At 61.6% G+C, this 26,090-nt stretch overlaps 1 protein-coding gene across 3 annotated transcripts; it reads left to right on the forward strand.

The window, feature by feature from the left end:
* Positions 1–385: 385 nt before the first annotated feature.
* On the forward strand, positions 386–22,788 carry NR5A1 (nuclear receptor subfamily 5 group A member 1). 3 transcript variants are annotated; one of them, XM_074608553.1, is made up of 7 exons: positions 386–548; positions 2,992–3,110; positions 3,606–3,747; positions 7,504–8,144; positions 15,418–15,537; positions 16,129–16,276; positions 20,449–22,788. In XM_074608553.1, the coding sequence occupies exons 2-7, from the start codon at positions 3,009–3,011 to the stop codon at positions 20,694–20,696; spliced, it is 1,401 nt and encodes a 466-aa protein (XP_074464654.1). In that variant the 5' UTR covers positions 386–548; positions 2,992–3,008; the 3' UTR covers positions 20,697–22,788. The 3 variants fall into 3 exon arrangements, with proteins under 3 accessions (XP_074464654.1, XP_074464655.1, XP_074464656.1); XM_074608554.1 differs by having other exon boundaries at positions 2,995–3,110; XM_074608555.1 differs by lacking the exon at positions 386–548 and adding an exon at positions 1,012–1,138.
* Positions 22,789–26,090: the final 3,302 nt, after the last annotated feature.

Consider the following 26,090-nt stretch of genomic DNA (forward strand, 5'->3'; position numbering starts at 1 on the left):
GGGCTTGTCCTCCTCCCGGAGGCATCCTGCCCCATGCCCGTGGCCCCCTCCCTCCCGCCCTGGGCTGTAAATCAGCATGGCCATGGGTGCTGGCGCACTCGCCGCCGCCCGCCAGTGCCCCCCCGCCTCCCCACAGGGTCTCTCTCCCCTGGCGCGTTATCTGCCGTGGGGGTCCCACTTATCTCCGCTGTCACTTTCTAATGCTAGTTTATGGGCAGCATTTTGTAGCTTAATTATGATGTTTTTCATCGCGGTCACGTGGCCGCAGAAGCCAATAAGGCACCGAAGTGGGTCCATCCCGGCTGAGCCTGGCCCCCGCGGGGAGGAGATTGGCCGGTGTCCTGCCCAGCGCGGCGTGTGCGCAGCCAGAACCCCAACACCTTCCCAGCGGAGACGGGTCCCATAAATTCCCCAGCTCACTGCGGACAGGGCAGCGGTGCCCAGCACCCCACGAAGGCTCCTCGGGCAGCAGCTCCTGGTCAGCAGAACAAGCAAGGCTCTCCTGCCGCCCTGGCCCCACGCACAGCGGGGCACACAGCCGCCTCGCGGTGAGTATGTGGCTGTGGGGAGAACCGCGGTCCCTCTGTCCCACCCGTCTCCCACCCACTGCCACCATTCCCTGGCATGGCAGCCGCTGAGGCCGGAGCTGGGGACGTGGCAGGGCTTGGCGAGGAAGCGGGAGCCATGCGTGGGCCTCCGCTTCCCGTCCCGTCCCCATCAGCGGGCGTGGGGATGGAGGCTCTGTGTAGCCCGGGCAGCTGAGCGGGGCCTCGCCGTAGCCTTGGCCCCTCGGCCATGCTGCTGCCCAGAAATGCCGGATTTGGCTGCTGATCGGCGTTGGCCGGGGGGGTCCACAGTCACCCCAGTGTTGTGTATTACCCGTGGGAGTGCAGGCAGCCCCTGCACCCTGGAGCACGCGTGGGACGTGGCCGGGACCCCTTGGTATCCAGGGTCGGCTGAGCTTGCATCCCTTCCCCATCCCACGCCAGCAGGCACCGCAGCCTTCGGCTCCGTGTTGCTTTTGTTCCTCGCGGTGTTTGCTCAGCTCTTCTCCTGACCCGCAATCCCTCCTGGGCTCCTCTTCTGGGATGGCAACTCCTGCTCCGCAGCTGCCCGGCAGCTCCCCCGGGAGCTCACGGTGAGTGCGGGGGCCGTGGCCGAGGGGCTCTGCCGGTGGTGGTAGCACTCCTTCCCGGCCAAACGGCGGCTGACCCGCACTGGGGGCTGCTCTGCTGCTATTCTTAGCCTGGGCTCAGCTCCTGGTGCCTCCGGAGCGATGCCCTGCTGAGCCCGTTTCCTGTTTGCCGCTCTCCCTGCCAGCGCCGCTTCCTACCCGCCGCACCCACGGGAGGCAGTGGGCGCGTGGGGCGAGCCGGGCAGGATGAGCCAGGTGGGATGAGCTGCGTGCAATGAGCTGTGCGAGTCAAGCCGTGTGGGATCAGCCGCGCGGGATGAGCTGTGTGGGATGAGCCATGTGGGGCTAGCAGCCGTGGCTCCCCTCTGCAGGGCTCTGCCAGCAGCACAGCCCCCAGCAGATCGGAGCTCCGGGCGCCCACGGCCTCAGGGCCCCCACACCACTGCCCTCCATCGGCATCAAAATGCCTCAAATTGGAGCTCCCTCCCTGGGGCTGTGCAGCTCCTGCCAGCCGCAGGCACTGCAAGCTCGCAGGGACCCTGCCCGTGCTGGGACAGGCTGTGACTCTGCATCAGCCATGAAGGGTCTCCTGACAGAGCGGTTCATCCCTGATGGGATGGGTTCAGTCCTGGTGCCCGGCTCAGAGCCGGAGCCTCGAGCTCCCCGTGGCCAAGTGCCTGGGCCGTGGCGCATGGCCGGCAGGCCTGGGAGCATCCCAATAAACAGGACGCGCTGGGAGCATGGGTGCTCCTCTGCCGGTCTGCTGTCGTCATGGAATATTTCGTTAAGAATCTCTAAATGTGAAGCAATTAATTAAATACTGGCAGTGAACAACTGCTGTCTGACAGGCAGACCAGGACACCATTGGCAGTGGCTGCTCCACATGGGGTGGCCAGCACTAGGTCTGAACCGTCATCTCGTTAGTAGTGGTCCCAGAGGAGGTGTCAGGAGCTGCTGCACCCCCCCAGTGCTCCTCACGCAGCTTTCCCCGGGCTCTGTGAGCACCCCCCGCAGCCAGCGGCTGGCAGGACTGCCTGGTGCGGGGTAACAGGGGTGGCTCTGGCAGGGCCCAGGGGTCTGGAGGCTCTGTGCTGAGCGGGGCTGGCTGTGGGGAGTTCCTCCTCCTCAGACACATTTAATTGTGCTCCAGCCCCTGGGACTCCTGGTTCCCATGGTGGTCCTGCTGCTCGCAGGCCGGATGCCTGGGGAGGTGAGGGGCTCGTTGATCCCCACGGATGGCGCGGGGCACCTCCACCAGCCCCGGGGGGGGCAGGGAGGGTCTCAAGCCCCTTCCTGCAGAGAGGCGCCCTGTGCCTACCCCTGGGGTGGCCGGGGCTGGACCCTGGTGCTGCTGAGGCCTGTCTGAGCAGCTTCACCCAGCACGGAGCAGCAGGGGAAGGAGGGGGCTGCTCCTGCCCCGGCCCCCCCAGCCCCAGCTCCCTTCCTGCCCCCTGTGCTTGGCCCGGGGCTGCTGCCGGGAGCTGCCGGCCCGGGGTACCGTGCCCGCCGGGGCCTGCCGTGCCGGGGCCGGCAGCGGGGTAGAGAACGGCCCCGTCCCCGTGTCCCCCTGTCCCCGGGCTGGCAGGTCCCTCCGCGCCCCCCCCCACCACTTGTCCCCGGCGCCGTGAGCCGCCCGCTCTCCCCAGAGGAGGTTCCCCAGCCCCCGGGGGGCTGGCCGCTCGCCCGCACCAACATGGAGATGCTCTTCCAGGCGCTATAAAGGGCTCCGGCTCCGGCACCTGCCGCTCGGTCTCCGCCGCGCCGCGCTCCCGCTCCGCACCCAGCGCAGGGGCTGGGGGCCGCCGTCCCCGTCCCCCGCCCGCCCCGTCCCGCTGACCCGCTGGCTTGTCCCGCAGCAGGGCCGCTGGAGGGGATGGACTATTCCTATGATGAGGACCTGGACGAGCTCTGTCCGGTCTGCGGGGACAAGGTCTCCGGGTACCACTACGGGCTGCTCACCTGCGAGAGCTGCAAGGTAGGACCCGGCCGGGGCGTGCGGGGCCGGGGAAACGGGGCCGCGGCTGTGCGGGGACCAGGGGCTGTGCGGGACCAGGGGCTGTGCGGGGACCGGGGCTGTGCAGGAGGTATAGCCGGGGCTGTGCGGGACCAGGGGCTGTGCGGGGACCGGGGCTGTGCAGGAGATATAGCCGGGGCTGTGCGGGGGTTCGCTGCATGGGGGAGAGGGGGCCAGGGCTGTGCGGGGAGCGGGGAGGAGGCTCTGCAGGGGCCGGGGCAACGGGACCGGCCGCGGGCCGCTCCTCGCCCGTTTTCGTTAGCGGCGGATTCGCGCTCGGCGGCGGGACGGGAGCGCGGCCGCGACGGGAGCCCCGACTGCGGCGGGGGGCGGCGGGGGCGGCGGGAGCCGCCGTCGGAAGCGGGGCGCGGGGCCGGGATGCCGGTGCCGGGATGCCCATGCCGGGATGTCGGGATGCCGGTGCCGGTGCCCGCCGCATCGCCGCCGCCGCCGCAGGGCTTCTTCAAGCGGACGGTGCAGAACAACAAACACTACACCTGCACCGAGAGCCAGAACTGCAAGATCGACAAGACCCAGCGCAAGCGCTGCCCCTACTGCCGCTTCCAGAAGTGCCTCACCGTGGGGATGCGCCTGGAAGGTAGGGCTCGCCGCGGGCACGGCCGGGCTCCGCGGCCGCGGAGGGGGCCGGGGGCGGCGGAGGGGGCGGCCGCGGGGCTGCGCGGTCCCCCCGTGGCCGTCGCGCTGTCCCCGCCGCCGCCGCCGCCCCGCCGCCTCCCCGGGCCGGTAATTCCCGCGGCCGCTTCAATTCCGTTTTTCCCTCCCAAGTTAAAAAAAAATTCGTTTTTTCGCGTCCCCTCCTGCTTTTCCTTTTTTTGTTTTTGTTGTGTTTCCCCGGGGGTTTTGGCTGCCGCGGTTTCAACTTTCCAGGATTTTCTTTGCTGGCAGAACGGTTGGGAAATAGCGCAGAAATTATTGTTTTCCTTAAGCACATAATTCCAGAAGCCGAGACTTAAGGAAAACATTAAAAACGATGGGGCTTGCAATAACTGCTGCAGACCCACCACGAATTATATTTTTCCTCTTGGTGACATTTCGTTTAACAGATTTCTCGTCTGACTCTCGGGGAGCGCAATTACAGCCCCCGCAGCCGCCACCTCGCTCATGTCGAAGTCGATCCCGACTGAGATATCAGAGTCGGGCCCCACCATCCCCGAGTCGGGTGTTGTGGTTTCTCCAACGCTTACCACGGGCCCACAAAATACATTCGGGGCGGGGGGGACGGACAGATTGCTGGCAAGGGACTGCAAAGCAAAAGCAGACGCGGAAAAGAACCCCCTCCCCCGAGTCAGCCGCCCCCCTCACCCCTTCTCTCCTGAAATCGTTTACTTTTCGCAGCAGATGAAAGAGGGCAGATGCACTGGCCGGGCTGAGCCCCCTGGCCCGGCCGGGCTGGCTGCACGGGGCTTTGCTCGCCCGGGGGTGCAGGGCAGGGTGCGGGTTCATCAGAAAGTACTACGTGTACTCGCACAGCGGCCGCTCGCTTCCAGCAGCGGGGTGAGAGCCTGCGAGCAGAGGCGCAGGAGTAAGACACAACATCGAGCTGCAAAATCAGCCCCTGCAAAACTCCCGGTGTGGGCTGGCTTCCAGCCCTGTCTCCGAACAGATCCCAGTTTCGCCCTCCTCTCCGGACTGGAGTTACTGGTGCCCCAGATCAATCCATGCGTGCTCTGGCAGTTTTGACTAGTGCTGCAGGGGAGTTTGGGCACTGGGCAGGGGCCGGGCGCTCTGGGGGCAGACAGGCAGAGGCAGTGCTTGGGGTGGCTGGGACAGGACAGACACGGTCTCATTTTGGCCATTTTCAGCAGTTTTTGCTCACGCTGGAGCTCATTTGGTTCCGTAGCTGATGAAGGCAGCTGCCGGGATTTTTTGTTTATTTTCCTACTGTTAGCTCCTTAAGCTGAATCCTGCGGCTGGGCAGCCAGGGGGGGACCACCCAGCGGAGGGTGATATTCCTGTGGGACCATCTCTTTTGTTGTAAAACCTGGAGCCCACCTTTCCTCAGTTCCTAGTATTTTTGGGCAAGGAGTCTGAGGTGACCTTTCGAAGGCGAGCCTCCAGCTCCGCAGGACAAAAGCGAGCCCGAGGTGGTTTATTTTGTGGACAAAGTGTTGACACAGGCCCTCCTCAAACTGTCCAAAGGGATGTTGCAATGAAGCTTGGCTGGGGAGAACAGCACAGCCCCGGCCCAAGCCTGCCTGGGCACCCCCCAGGCACCCCCTGGGCAGGGAGAGGTGGGTGAGGGCAGGCAGAGCTCGGGGGGCACTGAAGCAGCCAGGGATCTGTGTTGGGGACGAGGGCAGATGAGGCGGAGGGAGCTGGGGGCCCGCTCTTGCCACCGTGCCGGCTGACTGCACCCTGGGTGGGTGGCTCGGGGACCGCCTGCAGATGCTTTTACTGGGGGGATGCTGGGGGTGCAGGCGCTTCCTGGGCAGCTCTGCTCGGGCCCCCCTGCCCTGGAGGTCGGGCTGCATCGGTTGCTTCCCAGCCACCAGTTGGGACGTGGCAAATGGCAAGTTGTTCCCGATCCCAAGTGAGGCAGAAAAGGCAGGAAAAGCGGAGCAAGAGGGAATTAAAAGGCCTCTTCTGCCTTTGTGTTCCTGCCGGGAGAGGGAAGGAGGTGTACTAGCGGTCGCCTGCGGAGCATTTGTGAGACTGGGCCGTGAGCCCCTCTCGCTGTGGGGGGTGTGTGCAGGCAGAACAGTGGGGTCCCTGCTGTGCCCCGGGTCACAGGGGTCCGCGTGGTATGAGAACCCTGGGCATCGCTGGGCCCGGCCTTGAGCGGTGGTGGAAACACCCTACTTTGAGTGGGTGGGAGACTGGGGCTCTCGGTGGGCTCTGGCATTGCTGGGGGTGCGGCCAGGGGCCCCAGACCTGCCACTGCCCGCTTGGGCTGCGTGGGGGGGTCTGCCTGCAGGGGATCCCAGCAGGGGGACGCACCCATGCTGAGTGCGGCCATCTCCCTTGTACCCCTGAAGTTAGGAACTGCCCCGGGGCAGCTGTCTGCTGCCCAGAAGCGTGTGGGCAGCCGGATGGCGGGGGGCACAGCACCCCCCACCTCAGAGGATGCCTCTGGCCGCCCTGCTCCCTGCGAAATGCTGTTTTCATGAATACAGAATAAGGGAGGAAGCGCAGGGCAGCTCCCCTGGGAGCACATTCCTGCTCGCCCTGGAAATGCTGCTGCTGCCGGCCGATGCTCCTGTGTTTCCAGCCTGCCTGGGGAGAGTCTGGGAGGTGGCCTGGCTCTCCGGGGTGCTTGGCTGAGCTTCCAGCGGCCCCAGGATAAGCAGTCAAAAGAGAGACAGAGGTAACAGCTGAGACACAAAAGCAAGACCCGCCTGCTGTCAGCGGGGACGCAAACTAGCAGAGGATTTTTTTTTCCCCTTTGATGCTAAGTCTGCGGGCTGCGCTCGCTGGCACACTCTCCTTCATCCCTCTGCACTGCCGTCCAGCTCCCAGCGTCCAGCGAGCTGTGGCTCTTCCAAGGGTGGGCCAGGGCAGCAGCCCCCGGGAGCACAGCAGCGCGGTGCGGTGGGATGAGCTCGCGCTGCAGAGAAGCACCTGCTCCATTGTGCTCTGACACATTCTTGGGTTTCTTTGGTGGTCCGGAGGGAACATCTGCTTTGCTACAGCCGTGAGATGGCGAGATGAGTCAGAGTGACTCCAGCGGTGGGATGCTCCAGCAGAGCCCCTCCGCCGTAGCTGATACTTGGCCGGGACTGGCAGCCTCGGGCCCAAAAGCCGGCACAGCGCTGCCGCGGGGTGCAGTGCACCCGGCTGGGTCTGCCAGCCATGCTGCCCGTAAGAGGGACACAGATTTGCAGAAAAGAAGCCTGTGCAGCCTGGCTGCAGGCGAACCAAAGACCTGAGGGGGCTGTGGGGGTCCCAGGCTCTACAGAAACAAGGAAACCCCAGGGCTGGTCCAGAGTCAGGGGCTGCAAAAATGAAAGTGGGTGTCAAGACCCTCATCTGCCTGGGCTTCATGGGCTGTCCCCCCAGTCCGTGAGGGAGGCAAGCTGCTTTATCCCCCAGCCCATGTTGTAGTTAAAGCCAAAATCTCTTCCTTTCCTGAAGTGCCCAGAGGCTCTGAGGGCTATGCCAGCACGGCAGGAGCTGGGCCCAGGCACCCGAACCTGCCATGTCACATCCCCCGTGTGTGCGGCTGGGCTGGGAGGGGCATGGTCCTGCTGGTGGCTTTCTGGGAAGGTCTCCCCAGTGTCCCCCAGTCCTGTTTGGCCACCAAATCCGCCCCCCCCATCATTTTCTCCATGCTGCATGGAGGTGCTAGTCTCCATCCGTGTGGGTTCTCTGCAGCCCCTGTCCTCTCTGCCCCCAGCTGTGCGTGCAGACCGGATGCGCGGCGGGAGGAACAAGTTTGGACCCATGTACAAGCGGGACCGTGCCTTAAAGCAGCAGAAGAAAGCCCTGATCCGTGCCAATGGCTTCAAGCTGGAGACCGTGCCTCAGATCATGTCGCCGGTGCAGAACGACTACAGCCTGTCCTCCACCATCCACAGCATCCACGCCATGTCCAAGACCTTGCCGCCCAACCCTGCCGCCCTGACGCCCGTCGACTACGAGCGCAGCCCCTATGGGACACCCTCTCTGGGAATGACCGTGCCCAGCCACGCACCACTCACTGGCTACCACTACCCCTCCTTCCCCAACCGCACCATCAAGTCCGAGTACCCAGACCACTACACAAACGCGCACGAGTCTGTGCCCACCTACGTCTACCCAGAGATCTATCCCAGCAGCTCCCCTCCGGACATCCCCGAGGTCATCCTGAAGCTGCTGCAGCTGGAGCCCGACGAGGCCCAGGTGAAGGCGCGGATACTGGCTTGCCTGCAGCAAGAGCAAGGCAAAGGCCGGCATGAGAAGCTCAGCACCTTCGGCCTCATGTGCAAGATGGCTGACCAGACCCTCTTCTCCATCGTGGAGTGGGCACGGAGCTGCATCTTCTTCAAGGAGCTGGAGGTAGGAGCCTGGGTGGGGGAGAAGGATGCTGCACTGGGCGGGTGGTGGGGGGCAGGTAGGATTGGGGCTGACACGCCGTGAGGATGGGATGTTGCCATGGGCAGGATTTGGGCAGAAATGCCGTGAGGACTGGGCAATGCCTGTGGCCACGAGCCCGGCGCTGCAGATGTGCTGGTGTGTCCCTGTCCCGCTCCCAGCTCCCCGCACGGCAGGGCTGGAGGCACCGGGGCCCAGCTGTAACGCCGGAGCGATCCCCGCTGTCGCCGCGGGGCTAATGATTTCAGATTCATCACGGTGGGGGCAGGTGTGGAGGCAATCGCCGGCAGAGTGACTGCGGTGTCAAGCTCAAGATATAATTGAAAAATGTAACGTTGAGGAATTATAGTTGAGACAATTCTCTCCTCCGCCTTTAGGAGGAAAATCGATGCTGTCAGGTGGGTGCCTATTAGCACCAGGCAGCCGGGGCAGGGCTGGCTGGGGCAGCGGACACCACCAAGCCTCCTCTGGAGCCTCTTCTGCTGCTGGCAGCCCACGAGTGTGCCCAATGGGGCGACGTGGTGCTGACCCCCGTCCTGCCAGGCCACCCCATCTAGGTGGATTAGCAGGGGTGGGGAGGCTTCTGCCATCCTGTAAACCTTGCCAAACTTTCAGACATCTCCCATTTGTGTCCTGGGCTGATCTAAAGTCCCAAACTGGTGCAAAAATGGGAGAGAAAATTTTGCAACATGGTCAAAAGACAAAGAGCCATGTCCCAGGGTGGTTGGGAGATCTGGGTGCCTTCCCGTGCTCTGAGCGTGAGGCTGTGCTACCTGGCTCTGCCCAAGATCACCTTCCTACCACGGTGCTGTGGGGGCCATGGCCAGGCCAGGGCCAGGGTCTTCTCCGTGCCCACCCCGCAGGGTGCATGGGGCTGAGTGTGGCAGAGCCTCGCAGCTCAAAATAGCCCCCAGCTGCCAGAACAGTGTCAGGAAATGGCATTGTGGGGGTGGGTTGGGCTCATTTCAATCATATCAGTGTCCAGCCTGGATTTTGGGAACAGGGTGGTTGTTGTTTTGCAGAAGATATTGTAAACAGTGTAAATTCAGCTCCCGGCTGCATTGCTGCGTAGCCTTGTAACTCCATTGTCAGCCTGATTGCGCCACCAAAACAGGCTGTTTCCATGTGAATCCGCATCGGCGGGCGCTCCTCCTCCCGCGGGGCTCTCAGGGGGACAGCAGTGGGAGAGGTCTCACCTGGACAGGGCCACTGGCGTCTTGCCGGGAGTGGGGCACATCCCCCACCATGCCCAGGACATGGGATGTGGTGCCCCCGGGACAGGACCTTGTCTGGGTCCATCGCTGCCACTCCGGGGCCTCGTGCCTTTTGCCTTCGTCCGTGCAGCGAGCGTGGGGCAGATTTCCAGCATCTCGCAGGGCCAGGGACTGCAGGACACCGCGTCCCGCCCTGACTCCAGAGGGAGCGTGAGAAAGTCTGCTTGTCGCTGGCCTTGGCTCCCTCTGAGCCCCCGGCACAGGGCTGTGGTGCCTGCGCCCCTCTGTGCGTGTCACCCCTGGGGACGGTGCTGGGGCGGTGGCTTTCCCTTGGGCATGTGGAGAGAAGCCATTGGGAAGTGGAAGCAGGTCTGCAGCTCCTGAAACCCCCTTCCTGCTCCTGCCGGCGCGTAAAAGCAAACAGCTGCTGGGGCGGTAAATGAACTCCCGCTAGTGCAGAGTTTATGGCTTTACGCTGAAGCCCACTAGCACGGAGTAAAATCGCAATCTCAGAGATCGACGGCCATCATGCAGGCGGTCCCTGCTGGGTGCTCAGGGCTCCTGGGAGCAGGGGACGCTGGCAGCCGCCTCCGTCCTTTGGGAACAGCTGCCTGAAGGTGAGGGTCTCCATCCCCAGCCGGGAAGGGCTGTTGGCTGAGGCCAGTGCTGGGCTCCAGGCTGGAAGAGTATCGTGCCGGGGCATCTTGCTGGGCTGATGCCAAGCGGGGAGGGGGTGCAGATGGGTGACAAGGGGATGTGAGCAGATGCCTCCATGCACAGTGGCCCCATCTTAGCACTCCCAGCTGCACAGAGCAGTTCTGCAGACAGCCGGCTTCTTGCGGGGGCCTCGCAGGGAGCCTGTAGAGGAGGGAGCAAACCCTCGGGGGCGCGGGAGAGCTCACGCCTGGCCAGGACAAGGCTTTGCTCCCTGCCTGGGGGGAGCAGGAGCAGGTTCCCCCCGAAGCCGGCAGATCCTGTTCCCATTCCCATTCCCGTTCCCAGTCCCAGTCCCAGCAGCCCGGCGGGGGGCAGTGGCAGAGCAGGCCCTTTGCCGTCTCCTCCTGCCGGGGTGGGGGCCCTTGGGGTGGGAGCCCCCCCGGCTCCGCTGCTGTGCCCGGGGAAGGAGGGGGGAGATGGGCTAATGGCCTCTTGACATCGGCTCACACGCCACGTTCGCCCGCAGGCGCGGGGCAGTCAGATTGAAAACAGATTTAACTTCCCAGATATATCGTTTCATTTAAGGGCCAGTAATTCTGTCAGTCTGCCACTGACAAACGAGGGTCCCCATGCCAATCCGCCGGGGAGACTGATGTCGCCGCGTTCATCTCGTGTCACCAGACAGAGAATTACGGACTGCGCTGGCCTTCGGAGGCAAGACTAATAATGCCGCGCGGCAGAGAGGGATTTGGGGGCCCACTTGTTTATCGAGGGCCGGCCAGGCAGCCGCGGCGCGAGGCCGCGCGGGCGGAGGTGGAAGAGGTCAGCGCTGACGCCCATAAATACGAACTTTAACTGAGTCTAGATGAGATGTGTCAGGACTGAGGGAAGATTTGCAGCATCTCTTCAGGAAGAAAAATATGGGCCGGGGGTGAAATATATTTTGTTGGGTCGCGAGTCTCAGGCAACTTTGTCCTTTCAGATGTAATTTTTTTATATATATATGGAGAGAGACAGACAGAGAGATGTGCATACACACGCACACTTACACACTCACATTGTGTCTGGTTTTGGTTTGGTTTATATACACTTACCTTGCACAGCCTGGGTTATATACGTGTTACTGCCATATGTACACATAAATGTCATGCACTCAGGGGTGCAGTGACCTTTAGATTGGGATGAGCAGTCAGGAATGCTAAACAAATTGCCACGGTTTCAGCCCGAAGGCCGGGCTGTGCTGGGCGTGCGGCGGGTCCCTACTGCTGGTGGAGGGGCCGTGGGGAGATGGGTTGATGCCGGTCCGCCTCCTCGGCCTCGCCTCGCTGTGGGTCCGGGGCAAACCACCCTGCCATCCATGGGCAAGCACCCATGGCGGGGGGCACACACGCTGAGGGCAGCACCGCTCCCAAGGACAAAGGGGTTCCTGTGGGTCGCTGGGTCTGTCTGTGGGGCTGCTCTCCCTCGCTTCTCGCTAGAGATCTGGGAGCCACGAGGAAGCCTATTTGCAGTCAGTTGCTTCTCTGCCTTTAGCATGCGTGGGTCATCTTGACCCCATCTCCTGGCCAACAGCCAGAGCGTTTTTGGCAGATTTAAAATCTCCTTCTGGTCGTGGATGCTGCAGCAATGTTTAGCATCCTATGCACTGGGGGAAATGTGACGGCTTTCCCTGCCTGCTGGCGTCCCAGCTGGCACGGCCCTGCCCTCGCTCCCGGCACATGCAGAGCCATGATGCTCACACAGCCTTGCAGCCAGCTGCCTGTGAACATCAGCAAAAAGTGGTAGCCTGGGCACAGCAGCATGCTCTGCCAGCAGGGAGATGGGATCCCGGCCCTGCCGCACTGGTCTTGGTGGCTTTTTGCTTTAAGATGCCCATCATGGTGGCATCTGGGCAGGAGGATGGGGGCCTGCATTGCCTATTAACACCTTAGACTTGTGTGGGGTTTCAATTGCGGGTGGCTGGCGGACAGTAAACCACTTTCGCACTTCTCGGTAGCCAAGGTGACGGGTCCTGCTCGCACCCAGTAATTGCCCGGGCTGCGGCTCGGGGCGCTGGTGTGTGCCGTGCACCTGCGTGGGAGCTGCTGGGGCAAATCCTGCACCAGTGATCTGGGAGGAGGCCCGAGAGCATCCCGGGGGTGAAGCCAGGCTGGGGGCACCTGAGCGCTCCTCGTGCCTGTGGCGTGCTGAAGCTGGGTGGGGAGAGGCTGGGGATCAACGTCCTGGGACCATCTCAGGGCTTCCAAGCAAAGTGGGATTGCTGGTGGGTGACTCTGCTTCATAACGCTGCAGAGATGTTCGAGGGCAGATGGCGGTACCCGAGGTGGGGGATGCCCTGGACCAGACGTGCAGGGGGCAGCGCGTGCAGTGGGGTTGTGCCATCCCCATGGGGGCTTGGCTTCGGGGTGCTGAGGCACTGGGGTGGCCTGGGCACATTTTAAGGAGCCCAAACACTCTCAGGGGCTTCCTCCCCTTGTGCCTACGAACCCACAGGGAGGGTTGCAGGAGGTTTAAAACTACATCTGCCTGCAGGTCCTGTAGCCCTGCGTCTGGGCAGCACCATGTGTGCCCCCGCACACCCTGCCCCACATCCAGCCCTGGGTCCCAGCCCATTTGCCGCAGGGAAATGCATTTTTCTGTGGGTCACAGACCTTCAGCAGCAAGGCGCTTTCGGCGGCGGGGCAGCAGGGGAGTGCTCTGCCTGCATGGGGAGCATTTTGCTGCATGTTTTGTGAATGGGTTAAATGCTTGCTTTGGAAAAAAAAAAAAAAAAAAAATCACCTCTTAAAGACAGCTTGCATCAGGTCCTTGATAAAGCACTCCGTTGAAAAGCCTTGACATTAAAAGAGGAAGATCCTTTGCTTAACTTTTAAAGGCGAGGGTGCGTGTGTGCTGCCTCGCCAGAGGATTGATTGACCCTGAGTGGCCGTCCATTAGCAGCCTCTGCTCCTGGGGGCCAGGCCCGTGCTGGGCACAGGCGGGTGGTCTCCAGCCGGGAGCCCCCTTGCAGCCGAGCCGCACTGCCGGAGCGCGGCCACGGGGGGATGTCCCCGTGCTCTGTGCCAGCCTGGCGCACGGGAACACCCAGCCTGGTGCTGGGACGCAGGCAGGGCTGGGGTCCCCGGAGACATCCCCAAGCCCTGACCAGTCCCCAGAATGCCCAGCCCACCCCGTCACGCTCCCAACCACGTCCTCCCCGTGCCCTGGCGACATGGCTCCGGTGCACCGCGATGGTCCCAGGAAAGGCTGTGGCACACCGGAGCGTGTGGGCCGGGGAGCAGCCACGCAGCAGCCACACAGCGCGGAATGTGCTGCTGATGGAATGGAGGGAGGTGCTCAGCCGAGGGAGCTGAACCCGCCTGCAGAGCTTGGGAGAAACTGATAAGTAATTTTTAAAGGAAGAAAAGAAGATTTCAAAATAGTTTAAATGCTTCCTTTTGGAAAAGCTGAATTTTTTAAAACCGTTTTCAGGGCAAAACCTTCAGTCTGTCCCTTCCGGAGCTTGTCCCACTCAGGAATGAGCCACAGGAAGGCGCTTCCAAAACAACGCTGCGACTCAGCCAGAGCGGAGGAGCTCGGCACTGGCCGGGAGCGTGCGGCTGGGCTGGCAGCGTGCTGCCACAGCTGGAGCCCAGCTCCCTGCGAGGGCTGGCAGCGTGCGGTTAGAGCCAGCCACTTGCCTTGGGGCAGAGGTCATCACGAGTGCAGAAAATGTCCATTTTGTTTTGATGCAGAATGAGATTTTCCCCTGTTCTTTGTTCAGCAGCTGAACAGAAATCCCACAGTCTGTACTGCTGGGCTGTGTACTGTGGCTTCTTCAGCGGTTTGGGCGATGTGGTGGCGAGCCCGGCCTTGGCAGCCCCATTGCACCTCACTGCAGGCAGGTTTTGTGCCGTCGGGCAGGAGCAGGCGCTGCAACCCCGGCCACCATCGCTGCCTTCTGCACCGCACCTCCCTCCCCGCGCTGCTGCGCTCCGTCTCTGACCACCCACCGCACTTGAGAAACAAATCCCGGCGGCTTGCGAGGAGTGCCGGGCTCCGAGACCATAAAGCTCTTTCTCATCTGACTTCTATTCCTTTTGCAATCTCCCAGCACTGGTTTATTGCAGCCTCTTCAGCAAAACGAGGGTATTATCCAGTCCTGTGATACTGCATCTGTCTTCCTTCTATTAAAGGCAGCGAGCACAATGGCACTGCAGAGCTCTTCTGCTGGCGCTGAATTTGCTCTTCGGGGAAGTATTACTGATAACCCCCGGCCCTTTCCCTACACCAGCCCTGCAGGAGAGGGGAGCTCTGGGCAAGGGGGGTTCTGCTCTTTGCTGAAAGGAGTTGGGGTCCCACAGAGAGCAGTGCCGAGGGGACAAAGCCGGTGACCCGTGGCAGCTCTCGGTGGGGCGGTGGGGAAGGCAGCTGAGCAGCGCGCCCCCTGAGCAGCGTGCCCCGTGTCCCGCCACGACTCTGGGCACCGGGGCCTGGCAGGGCTCTTTGTTTTGCTAAACGCAGCTGTTGGCCCTGGCAGCTCATCCTAACCGTCGCTGGTGCCGCCTGCAGCCCACCGGTGTTCCCACGAGACCTTTGCAGGTCCTTGCAGGCTGTGTCCCGGTTCGAGCTTCTTACATACAGTTGCAGGCGTTTCGTTGGAAGCGTAGCTGTGGACGCTTATACCCGTGCCTGCGTGTACACACCAGCACACGTGCAAACATGCACGCGATCACGCGTGTGTTGATGTGTGGGCTGGGGCCTCCCTGGCAGCTGCAGGGCACAGCGATGCCCCGTAGCCGGCAGCTCCCTGCGGCCTCTCTGTGCTGCGGCAGCTCTGTGCCCCCCCCGTCCCAAACCTGCCATCCCGGGCAGGGAGGAGAGGATGGGGACTGTCTTGTTCAGTTTAAAGTATCCAGAGGGGCTGCCTGGAGACACAGGGCCTTTGTGCAGCAGCCGTGCGTTCCCTCCTGCCGGGGGATGCGGCCAGCAGCCACTTTGTTAAAGATTTGTGTGCGGTTCGGGGAGGTTGTGCCTGGTGGGGGAAAACCCGTACCAGTCTGCCAGATAACCCTGTTCTGTTGTGCTCAGGGTGAGACACAGATGGGTGCGAGCCCTGCCCACGTCCAATGCCAACGTGGCAACATGTCGTAGCGGCTGATGGTGTGAGTCTGAACCGCCACTGCCGCAGGGCTGGAGCGTGGAGCTGACCCTCAAAAGCAGAGCCAGGGGGGCGGAGGGGTGGTGCAGGGACCTGGGCAGCCCAGATTCCTCCTGCCAGCCGGGAACAAGCTCGTGCAGAGGTGGCTGGCTGCCCCCATGGCCACGTATGGCCGGCCGTGTCCCTGCACGATGGGTGTCAGCGGTGCTGCTCTGGCTGGTTTCAGGTGGGCGACCAGATGAAGCTGCTGCAGAACTGCTGGAGTGAGCTACTGGTGTTCGACCACGTCTACCGGCAGCTGCAGCATGGCAAGGAGCACAGCGTGCTGCTCGTCACCGGCCAGGAGGTGAGTGCCAGCCCATGGAGACCATGGTGGCTCCTGCAAAGGGGGCAGTGGGGGCCAGGTAGTGGGGCTGGAGGGGGGGCCCAGGGGTGATTTGTGTCTTACCTCTGGCCGAGTGTGGCCAACTCGGCTCAGGGTGGACGGGTTGTTTTTGCTGTGCTATGGGACTGCTTGTGCAGAAGGTCCCGTCCCATTACACACCATCCTGTCGCATTCTGTCCCGTCCTGTGCCACCCCATCCTGTCCTGTCCTGCCATCCAGCTCCTGGTTCTGGAGAAGAATGTTTCTCATGGAAAGATCAACATCCATACTGGTACTTGCAGAGGTGGGATGTGAGAAGGGGCCCCTTCCCTCCCTGGGGGTGGTTTTTGGAGACGCAGGTACCTGCAATGCCAGCACCCCGCAAAGGGCCCCTTTGTTTTAAGCAGTGCTGGAGAAACAGGGTCCCCGTTTCACCTATCAGCCTTCGCTTTCACGCTCCTAGTTCTCAGTCAGTGCTCTGGGCTGGTGCCCGGCTCCTGCCATGTGTGGGGTCCCTGCAGCCAGTCTGGAGGGGCTGGGGCACCATGGCTGACCCCACCCCTGTCCCCGCAGGTGGACATGTCGACCATCTCAGCCCAGGCTGGCTCCATCCTGAACACGCTGGTGCTGCGGGCGCAGGAGCTCGTCCTGCACTTGCACTCGCTCCAGGTGGACCGGCAGGAGTTTGTCTGCCTCAAGTTCCTCATCCTCTTCAGCCTTGGTGAGCACCGCTGTGGGGGGCACCGAGAAGAGGGGCGGCCACGCTCGGGGGTTCTGGCCATGCTGCCGTGGGGTCTCAGGGGTGGGAGTGCAGCTGGAGGGAGCACGCACAGCTCAGGGTCTGGCCGTGCCCGCTGCTGCACCGACTGGTGATGAAGAGGCTTTTAATGAGGAGGCAGGAGTGAGGGCTGGGAACTGCCAGCTCCCCTGCCTCGCCAAGGGGTCCGAAATGTCTCCCGCTGCAGGGCCAGGCTCTGCCTCCAGCCGCGGGGGATGTTGCTGCCCTGTTAGCTGAGCGGAGACTGTTTTGGTCACTCTCCCTTTGCACCAGGCAGGGAAACAACCGGCTGATACAGTCACGGCAAAACAGGCATGTTGACAGAGACGGCGGCTGGGGATGGCCCTATCTCCCGGGATTTGCGTCAGAGGGCCCGTGCCACTGCGGGGGACAGGGGCTGCGCACGGCTCCTGATTAGGCTCAGCCCCGGAGCCTGCGGTCAGGCCGAGGCGGCGGGTTCACACCGTCCCACTTCGCCTAGACAAAATACACGGGAGCCGTGGGAGCTGCTGCCAGGGGCTGCACAGCGGCTCTGCCCTGCTCCTCCGCCAATCCTTCCCTGCTCCAACCCTGCTCCTGCCCCAATCCTGCCCCACTCCTGCCCTGATCCTGCCCCAATCCTTCCCTGCTCCCGCCCCGATCCTGCCCTGATCCCACTCTGCCCATGCTGCCACCCCCATGGGGAGCATCTCCCCATCCACCGTGGGCAAGATTGCACCTCCTTCCCCCGCAGGCATTGCCCCAAGGCAGGGATGCCCATGGGAGTCCCACCGGAGTGATCTCAGCCCTCAGAGGGACAGCGGGGCTGTGGATGGTGCTGAGCACCACCACCCATGACACCTGGCTGCCTTCATTACTGGTGCTGACACTTTCTCCTTGGCCCCATCCCAGCGGGAGATCTCACCTCCCAGCGCGAGGATGGTGGCGGGGCCTGCGAGAGGCTCAGCTGGCTGTCGTGCTCCGGGCTCACACCTCTGCCACCGCGGCTGCTTCACTTCCCACACCTCCACAGCCACGGCTAATTGCACACACCCAGACAGGGCAGGAACTGGCATTTCCCCAGGGGAATTTGTGCTGGGGTCCCTGCAGCGACTGGGTGCTTGTGCCGAGCTGGGATGGTGATCCTGGCTTGGGGCAGCCCTGTCTCCATCCCCATCCCCATGCCCATCCCAAGGCCCTGGTCTGTGCTTGCACTTCTCCACCCAGGGGGGCTCCTGCCCGTGGCTCTGTGCCTCATCACCAAGCATAGCAGGCCACGAGCTGCGCTCTGCGCCGTACGGACACTGCTGTGTGTTTCGGCAGTTTGTGCTTGAGGGAGAGTTTGCATCACTGTATGTCGCCGTCACCGAGGAGCCAGCCTGCTCCAGGAGCAGCACCGCCACTGGGTTAATGGGTTAAGTGGGGGCACTGACATGCTGCAGGCAGGGGGAATCCACTCCCCTGTCCCATGGGCCCGGGTCAGGGCCAGTACGGTCTGAAGGACCCACCGGTTTGACTGGGGTTTGCAGTGGATGTGTCCCCGCTAGCAGGGGGGCCCGAGCAGGGCAGGCGTCTGCGCTGCCGTCCCCTCCTGCACCTGCAGCATCTCCCCCCACAGCTTTCTTTTCCTCTAGAGCTGTTTTGAAATCCAGGGAAATTAGATATGATAATTTGCTGTTCAAGCAGTGATAAGGTGTAGCACAAACAGTGCCCGGGCTGGGAAACAAAGGAGTCGGGACCTTCCTTGGCTGCTGCCCCACGGGCTCAGCACCGGTGGGGATGGTCCCCCCACGCTTCCCCGTGTCCCCCACCGCCCCCGGCCCAGCAGGAGCAGTGTCCCCCAGAGCGCAGCCAGCCCCGCAGCCACCGTGCAGGTCGGGGCTGTGGTTCCGCTTTCCCAGAGCAGAGGCTTTTGGGGAGGGCGTGGAATCAAATAGCTGTATTTTCCCATACATCATTTTGCCCCAAATCCAACTTTTTCTTTCCATATTGCAGAGCTCACTTGGAGTAATTTGCCCTTCGCAGGCTCAGCTGTAGAGGATGGGATTGTGTATTATGTGCAGGATGTAATTGCCTTTAACAAGAGAATTTCCACATTTACCACTCTGCCACAGCACAATCAAAGCCGAGCCCCGCTCACAAGAGCTGCCATTTGAGTTCTAAATAGATTTCTCTCCTGAGCAGGTAAAGAGATTTAATTAAAATTAGGGCTTCTCAAAATAGCAATATTTATGAGGACGGCACAGGTTAGCTTTGTTCTACAGAAGGGCTTAATAGAGCCTTAATGGATTGACCTATCATTCGATTTCATGACTTACATTCATGAAGCAGCTACTCTTGGGGAGGGGAGGAAGAGAGGCTTTTATAGTCCACATTCCCTTAAGCGTTTGCAATTTATCAGCAGCTTCTCCCAAACAAAAGGAGCTGTGAATAGGAAGAACACTTGAGGGCATAGAAATAATCCCAGGCATATCTGTATGTGTGATGGGAGGCTTTGTCACAGGACAGTCTTTGCAACTGCTGCAGTGTCTCTAAATGAAGTGAGTCAATGTTATTTGGACAACATTCTTTATTCCTTGCAGGAATGAAAAGATTATTCAAATATTCAATTAAACAGTGAATAGGGTCTTTCAGAGAACCAGGTGAGTTCATCGAGTAGAACTAGCTATTGTTGAGCCAACTCAGGGGATAGATTTGACATTTATCAATATAACTTCTTTTTTTTTTAATGACATGCACAATAACCTTATGCAGATAAAGAGATTTCATAACAACAACACGGGTAGAAGGGAGGCAGCCACAATAGGAGCAAATGTGCCGCAGGAGTGAAAAGGGAAGGGTGATCTGATAAAGTGCATCTTGGCACAACCTGTGGCGCTTTGTGCCATGGGCACGGCCGGGGCTGTGTCTCCCCAGGGGCGCCGCGGCCTCCCCGGCTGCGCCTCTACTCCCCGGGCTCTGCCAGAAATAACCCCCAAACCCCCATCCGCCTTGGCCAGAACCCCTGCCCTGATTTCTCTCTTCCCAGCCCCGGGCGGGATGTGTCCAGGCTGCCCACACAGCCCTGAATCTGGCTGTGCATGAGCGCTGCTGGCCGTGGGCAGCGAGTGCAGCGCTGCTGGGTGCCTCTGTGCCCTGCAGTCCCTCTGCTAGACCCGCTCGCCCCAAACGGGCTCAGTGCGGGGGTCTGCAGTAGGGTGTCCCGTGGGCAGGTGTTGAGGGACCATCGCTGTGTGTAGCTGTAGCCGGCTGACGGGGCGGTGCACAGCAACGTTCCCCTGAAGCCACTGAAGTCTGTGTGCGGGGCTGGCTTGACAACGTGTTGCACGGATTAAAAACCAGTGCTTCCTTCTTGGAGCACTCGTGGCAACCCGAGAGCACTGGGGCAGCATCCTGAGGCATATCCCAGCTCAGGCTGTCCCAAAAGCCTGGAGAAACCCCAAGCCACCAGCCTGGGCTGCCCCTGCAGTCACCCTCCTGCCACCAGCCTGGGCTGTCCCTGCAGTCACCCGTGGCTGCAGTCGCAGGGTGGTTACAGACCAGTCATGCCTGGGGATGGTCTCTGCCCTGGGGCTGTGCTTGCCCCAGCTCAGTGCCATCGGGGCTGCATCTTGGCTGCCAGACCCTGCCTGCTCCTTGCTGCCGCTGCCTGCCGCGTCGCTTCCCACCCTGCAGGCAGCAGAGCCGGCACCGGGATTACCAGGGAGCTGCTGTGGCCCTGGCGAGGTGCGGAGGATTAAGGTTTCCAGGCTGGTGAGCCCGGTTGCCACATTGGAAAGACCAGGTTTATCGGGGAATTAATGCAGCCGCTTCCTTGACCTTCAGCTGGCAACAGCTCCCTGTGCGTGGGTGCAGCCGGGAACACGTTTTGGCTTTGCAGCTTCCTGGGTGGCAAGGGCAGGGGGGCATCTGCCCTCCTGCTGCTGGGGGTTTGGGTGTCTGTCTCCAGCATGGGGGGAGACTTTGGGAGACAGGGCAAGGACAGGGAGCCCAAGGCTGGGAGGGATGGGTCGTGGGACCCCTCCTGCGCTGCACGTTTGTGCATGAGGGGCATTGACACAGGAGTGTGGTTCCTCCTGGCATACCCAGCACGGCATGGTGCGGATGGGGTTCACCATCCTGCTCCTCCCTTGCAGATGTGAAGTACCTGGAGAACCACACGCTGGCTAAGGACGCTCAGGAGAAGGCCAACGCGGCGCTGCTGGAGTACACCGTCTGCCACTACCCCCACTCCACGGACAAGTTTCGCCAGCTGCTGCTGCGGCTGGCGGAGGTCCGGGCGCTGAGCATGCAGGCGGAGGAGTACCTTTACCACAAGCACCTGAGCGGGGAGGTGCCCTGCAACAACCTCCTCATCGAGATGCTGCACGCCAAGCGGACTTGAGCGCGGTCGCCCGCAGGGACCCGGCGGAGCCCCGGCACTGCCAGCGGTGCGGCAGGGGCAGGACGCGTGCCTGGGGCTGGTGGGCCAGCGCTGCCTCGCCACCCCGCCTGTCTCAGTGATGCTATTTAACCTGTGCTATTGGAAAAGTCCCAGATGGTTTATTTTAATACACAGTAAGGACGGTTGATGGCTGCGGGGCCGTGGGCTCGGCTGCCGGACTGCCCCATCGTCAGCGCTGCCCCCCGGCTCCTCTGCACACACGGTGCTTGAACTATTGCCTGCCCAACCCAGCTCTGCGGCATGAAGGAAGGGTAAAGCCTGTCCCGGCTTTTCTCCTATTTATGCTCCTCTCCTGCTGCCCCTACCAGCCATTTCTCCACCGCTACTGTCCCTCCCCAACCCTGCCCCATGTCTCAGGGCCCCTCGTGCACAGGGCAGGGGGAGAGGTGAGGTGAACCCCACGGGTTGTGGTTTCACAGCGGCTGGGGTGTCCCCAGGCACCAGCACAGAGGCAGAGGATTTCTGCAGAGCCAAGTGGAACACCGGGGCTGGGGCTGGAGGTGTCGGCCCCACGCAGCCGTGCTGGGACCCCAAGGTGCACGTGCCGGAGTCCCCGGTCCTGGCTCCCCGCAGCGTTGCTGCCTGCTCTGCATCCCGCTGCCCTGGCCAAGCGAGGGCAGGCAGGGACGGGCAGCGCTGAGCCCTCAGCTGAGATTTATTTTCTCAGCGCTAGAGGCACCAGCTGTGGCTTTGCAGCCCATGGCAGCCGCAGTGCCCAGAGCCCACGGGTGTCTGCGGTCAGCACGTCTCTGGGATGTCACAGCTTTGCTGCAGAGGCTCTAAGGGATTCGGTACCGGGACCAGGAGACTGTCCTTGGGACATTTTGGACCTGTGGCCCTGCTGCTGTGCCCTTGGTGCCAGCACAGCATCCCCTCATCTGGAAAGCTTTGCAGGTCATGGTGCCCAGGCGGCATCGGCACCACGAACCAAGCTGGTTCCTGAAGTGAGAAGACATGGTGGACCTGGGACGGTGGCCCTGGGCAGCACATGTCCTGCCTTGTTCCAGCCATCAGCCGTGTGAGCAGCCAAGGGGCAGGACGGGACAGGGACAGAGCAGCAGACATGGCAGAGCAGCGGGCAGGAGGGAAGTGCGGGGTCCGGGGCAGCAGCACATCCAGGCTGCAAACAGCCCAGAGCTGCTCCCGCGCCAGCAAGTGCCCAGGGGCTTGAGGGAGCTGCGGGCTTTGCAGCCCCTCCTGCGTTTACCTGCCCAAGCATGTGGGCAAGGAGTAATAACTGTCCTGTGCTTCGTGCCAGGCCAGGCCAAGCCCCCAGACCTGCAGTCGCATTCTGCTGTGTCCCCAGGTGACAACAAATGCTGTGCCAAAGCCACAAGTGAAGAGCTGTCGGTTCCTCTTCATTACAGGACAGGGGCCCACAGACGCCACTGGGCAGCACTGGGGGGCTGCAGCCCCCTGAGCTGGGACATACCGGACTCTCGCTGCTGCTTTCTCTGGGCCTCATCCACGCTCTCCTCTCCTCCTGCCCCACTGCCAGGCAGCCCAGCACGGCCCCACGCCATGTCTAGGACCCCCTGGCTCCGCTGGGGCTCCTCCAGCACAGCTGGGGGTGGTTCAGCTTTGTTTTCCACGGCGGGTGTTTGCTCCTGGTTTCAAGGGGACCGTCACCAGCCGCGGCTCTGCGCGGAGCCGGTGCCTTGAGGAGCTGCAGACGCTGCGCCTGGAGCTGCGCGGTTTGTGGAAGCTTGTTAGATGCAGAAGAGCATGTTTGTCTCTGCTTTCAACATGTTTGTGCATTTTCCTCCTGAAGTCTGTGGTTCGGTTTCACCTTCTTTTTGTGAACTTAAAGAACTGGAGAAAACGGTTTGGGAGGTAAAAGACGTTTTATTTTCAGAAAATGAAAAGTGTCCTTAAGTGTCTCTCTCTCTCTCTCTCTCTCTGTCTCTCACATCCTTTCCTCCCTCTCATCCCTCCCTTTCCCCACTCCCCACCCTTCCTTCCCAGGCAGGAGGTTACCAACTTCCTTGTCAGGAGCAAACCACTGTAATAAATTTTGCAGTTCATTTAAAAAGGCAGACTTTGTCTTTTTTGACTGTCTTTCTAACCCTCCTTGTTGGTGCCACCCCCTCCTCCTGCTCCCCATGGCCAGGCGGGATGTCCTGCCGGCTGTCCCCGCAGGAGAGCAGTGCTTGGCCCCAGGAAGCACCGGAGCCCACGGGTGTCTCTCCCATGTGTCGCCTGCCTTCAGCGGGACCGGGACCCTGCGGCTGCGGGAGCGGGGTCACTGCTGTGGTGTGATTCAAGGCATTGGTGACTCAGGATCCAGTTCAAGGTGCTGCTGGGAATTGCCATAGCGACTCCAACTGTGTTTTGCAAGTGAGCTCATGAATGACAACATTTATGAGCAATTAGCTTAGACTTGGGATTTTTCATGTAGCCCGCGGTGGTCACTGTGGCTGAGAGCCCCCGGCGAGCCACGCACTGCGGCAGGGAGCAAACCCATAGCAAAGCACAGAGCTCTGCAATAGTTTGGTGACCCGTCTGTGAGTATCTCCCTGCTGGGAAGTGCCCCACGCCCCGGCTCTCCCCAACCCCAGCGCCTGGAGATGCTGCTTGGCTGACTCTGACGCCCGGAGCAATGGTCTGCACTCACACCCCGCTCTCCTGACCAGCTTGGGGCTGCTCTAGGGCTGCGGTTCCCAACCCCACGTAAATGCATGCTGGCCGGCACACGCCGTGCTGAGACCAGGGACGGCAGCGCAGCGGAGGAGACAGCACATGGGAGAGAGCAGTGCCCGGGTCCCCTGCACCGCAGCCAAACCGCCCTCCCCTGCGGTCAGCCGCATAGAGCCCCGGCACGCTGCTGCGCCTGAACACGAGCCCATTCCCATGGATACACTGCAACAAGGAGAGGATGTTGCCTTTAAAATCAGCATTTACTGTCATCGTAATCAGCAGAAGAACCAGCTCGTTTTATGTGCTCTAAACACTAGGAGGTAACAGGAGAGCCAGTCGGATGCAAAGAACAGAGGGAGAGAAAATAACCCGTGCTGGCGAGGGGCGGCACCAGCCGGGTGGGACCCCGGGAGGAGCAGGGAGAGGATTTTTGTCCTAAAGATGCTATTGAAGTCAGCTGCCTTAGAAAAGACTGGAAGCCAGCTGCTGTCTTCCCTAGCGCATGTGCTTCCCCCGCGGCCCATCCTCAGCCTGCCCCAGCAGAGCAGCGTGCTGGGCCGGCGCAGGGACGGAGACAGCAGCCGTCCTCGCTGCCATGGGAGCCTGGGCATGGTTGCCACGGGCAAAGCTGGGCTTGCTCCCGTGCTGCCTGCTCCAGGTCCCCCAGGCTACACAAACTCTACCGGCAGCCACAGCCACCACACACAGCCAGGTGCTGCCGGCGGTGCTGTGGCAGGGGCTGCACGAGCCGCGGGGAACCCTGGGCTGGCACACAGGCTGGGTAGGAGTCATGACGGTACCTGCCTGTTGGTTGCCCACCCCTGGAGAGGAGTGGGTCAGTCTTCAGCAGCAGACAAAGCCCCATGAGACCCCAGGCTACCCCAGCCCTGCCTTGGCTTTGTCCACACATGCTGCTAGGAAGACGCGCAGGGCTGACAACTCCGCCTGGGCTGGGACAGCCCTCCACACAGAACCCAGCTCCTCCGACCTGCCGTCCTCCCAGCTGCTGGAAGAGCCTCGGTGGTGTGGGCCCGTCACCCAGAAACTTCTCAGAAACCTAAAGCAAAAGAGAGATGGTGTGAGTTGCGCCGGCAGGGAGGGGAGGGCAGGGGTCTGGGGCAGCGGTGGGGGTCCTACAGCACGCTGGAAGAAAATGCAGCCCAAACCTGCCACAGGACAGAGCACGTAGGATGGAGAACAGCCATCCCTGCTGTTCACTGGTGCGGCTTTGCCATCCCACGGCCACCCCTGCCCCTTTAGGAGTCTCTGAAATACCGTCCTTACGGCACGGAGCCAAAGCAGCCTCCGCGCATGGGGCCGTGGCTGTAAGGAGAAACCTCTTCTTCCCCTGCTCAGTAATCAGCCCACCATGCAGAGCGCCAAGCTCTGAGAGCGCTGAAGAATGAGGTTTAAATGGGATTTAATGAAAATACCAGCGCTATCATGGCAGAGAGCACCAATGTCGCACGGGCTGCACCTCCTTCCCTCGGGGCATAAGGTACCTCTGCCCGTCGGGAAGGACGGTGGCACAGATGGCAGCGGCAATCCCACCGCAGGGCAGCCTGGCGGGGCTGGCACAGGGAGCCCACGACACTCAGGTGCTTTCCTGGCTTTGAATCCCAAAGACCCATAATTTCCTTATTGTTTTAAAACCAATCTTATTTAACGCGGTGTGGCGAGAGTTGCAGAATTACTCAATATTGATCACAGAAAGGCTGGGCCATGGAGACAAGATCCATGTTGCTATGTGTGGCTTAGCAACATATAAATGTATTCAAACAGAATAATGAAATTATCGTGGGGAAACAAAGCAGCCATCACTTGAAGAGATGGAGGATGTGGAGGCCTCTTGGAGCTCTTGTTTGCCAAGACAAGGAAGATGGTACTTATTGTTTGTGCAAATATGTGAACCCCCCCCCCCCGCCGGCCATCCCCTGCTTACATAAAGGGTGTAATGAATCTGGGCAGCGCGCTCGCTGCAGCGTGCAGCTTTGTACAGCCGGGCTGGAGCTCATTACTGCCGAAATGTGCGGCCTCGAGGAGGGAATCGAGTCCTTGCGGGGGGAGCCCCAATATTGGGGGTGGGGAGGGAGCCCATGCCTGCCTCCCAGCCACAGCCGTGCTGCAGAACTCCTCATTTCTCTTGTTCTGAAACCAGCCTGGTGTTTACCTGCATTTTATCTGCCCTCATCCTCCCAGGTGTTAGGGCACCGCTGGGAGCCCGTCCCGTCTTCCCCCACGGACCCACCGGCTGCCTCTTGGAGCCAGCGCGATGCCCACAGCTCCCGCGGGAGCTGGGGAGAGGTGGGTCCCACCCCAGACCCAGCACAGCTTTCCAGGGAGATGGCGAGCAGTCAGTTTAGCCCTGAGTCTCCCTCCGGTGCCCAGGGCCCAGCACTCCCCTGCCCCCCGCCCCCCCCCCGGCTCTCCCTGTGGGGCAGGTGGGCAAACCCTGGCTCTGCACAAGCTCCCGCGAGCCCGCCACTGGCACCACCGCAGTTTTCATTAGAGCTGCCTGGAAATCCTCAAATAATGATGCTTGGGGCAAAATATGTCCCTTCAGTGAACTATTTGGGAAGAAAACAAACAGAAGAAGGGAAGCGGAGTCTGCTGGAATGATTTGTCTCTCGTTCATCACCACGCACACAGGTTTATGGCTTGCTTCCCCTGGCAGCTGCTATTCCCAGGAGCTACACA

The sequence above is a fragment of the Larus michahellis genome, chromosome 15, assembly GCF_964199755.1.
Source record: "Larus michahellis chromosome 15, bLarMic1.1, whole genome shotgun sequence".
Lineage (NCBI taxonomy): Eukaryota > Metazoa > Chordata > Aves > Charadriiformes > Laridae > Larus > Larus michahellis.

What these genes read in the sequence shown, in the direction of transcription:
- NR5A1 (XM_074608553.1), top strand. Translation starts at nt 3,009, where the DNA reads ATGGACTATTCCTATGATGAGGACCTGGACGAGCTCTGTCCGGTCTGC. An exon ending in CGTGGGGATGCGCCTGGAAG is followed by an intron (nt 3,748 to 7,503) that starts GTAGGGCTCGCC and finishes CTCTGCCCCCAG; the next exon opens with CTGTGCGTGCAGACCGGATG. An exon ending in TCTTCTTCAAGGAGCTGGAG is followed by an intron (nt 8,145 to 15,417) that starts GTAGGAGCCTGG and finishes GGCTGGTTTCAG; the next exon opens with GTGGGCGACCAGATGAAGCT.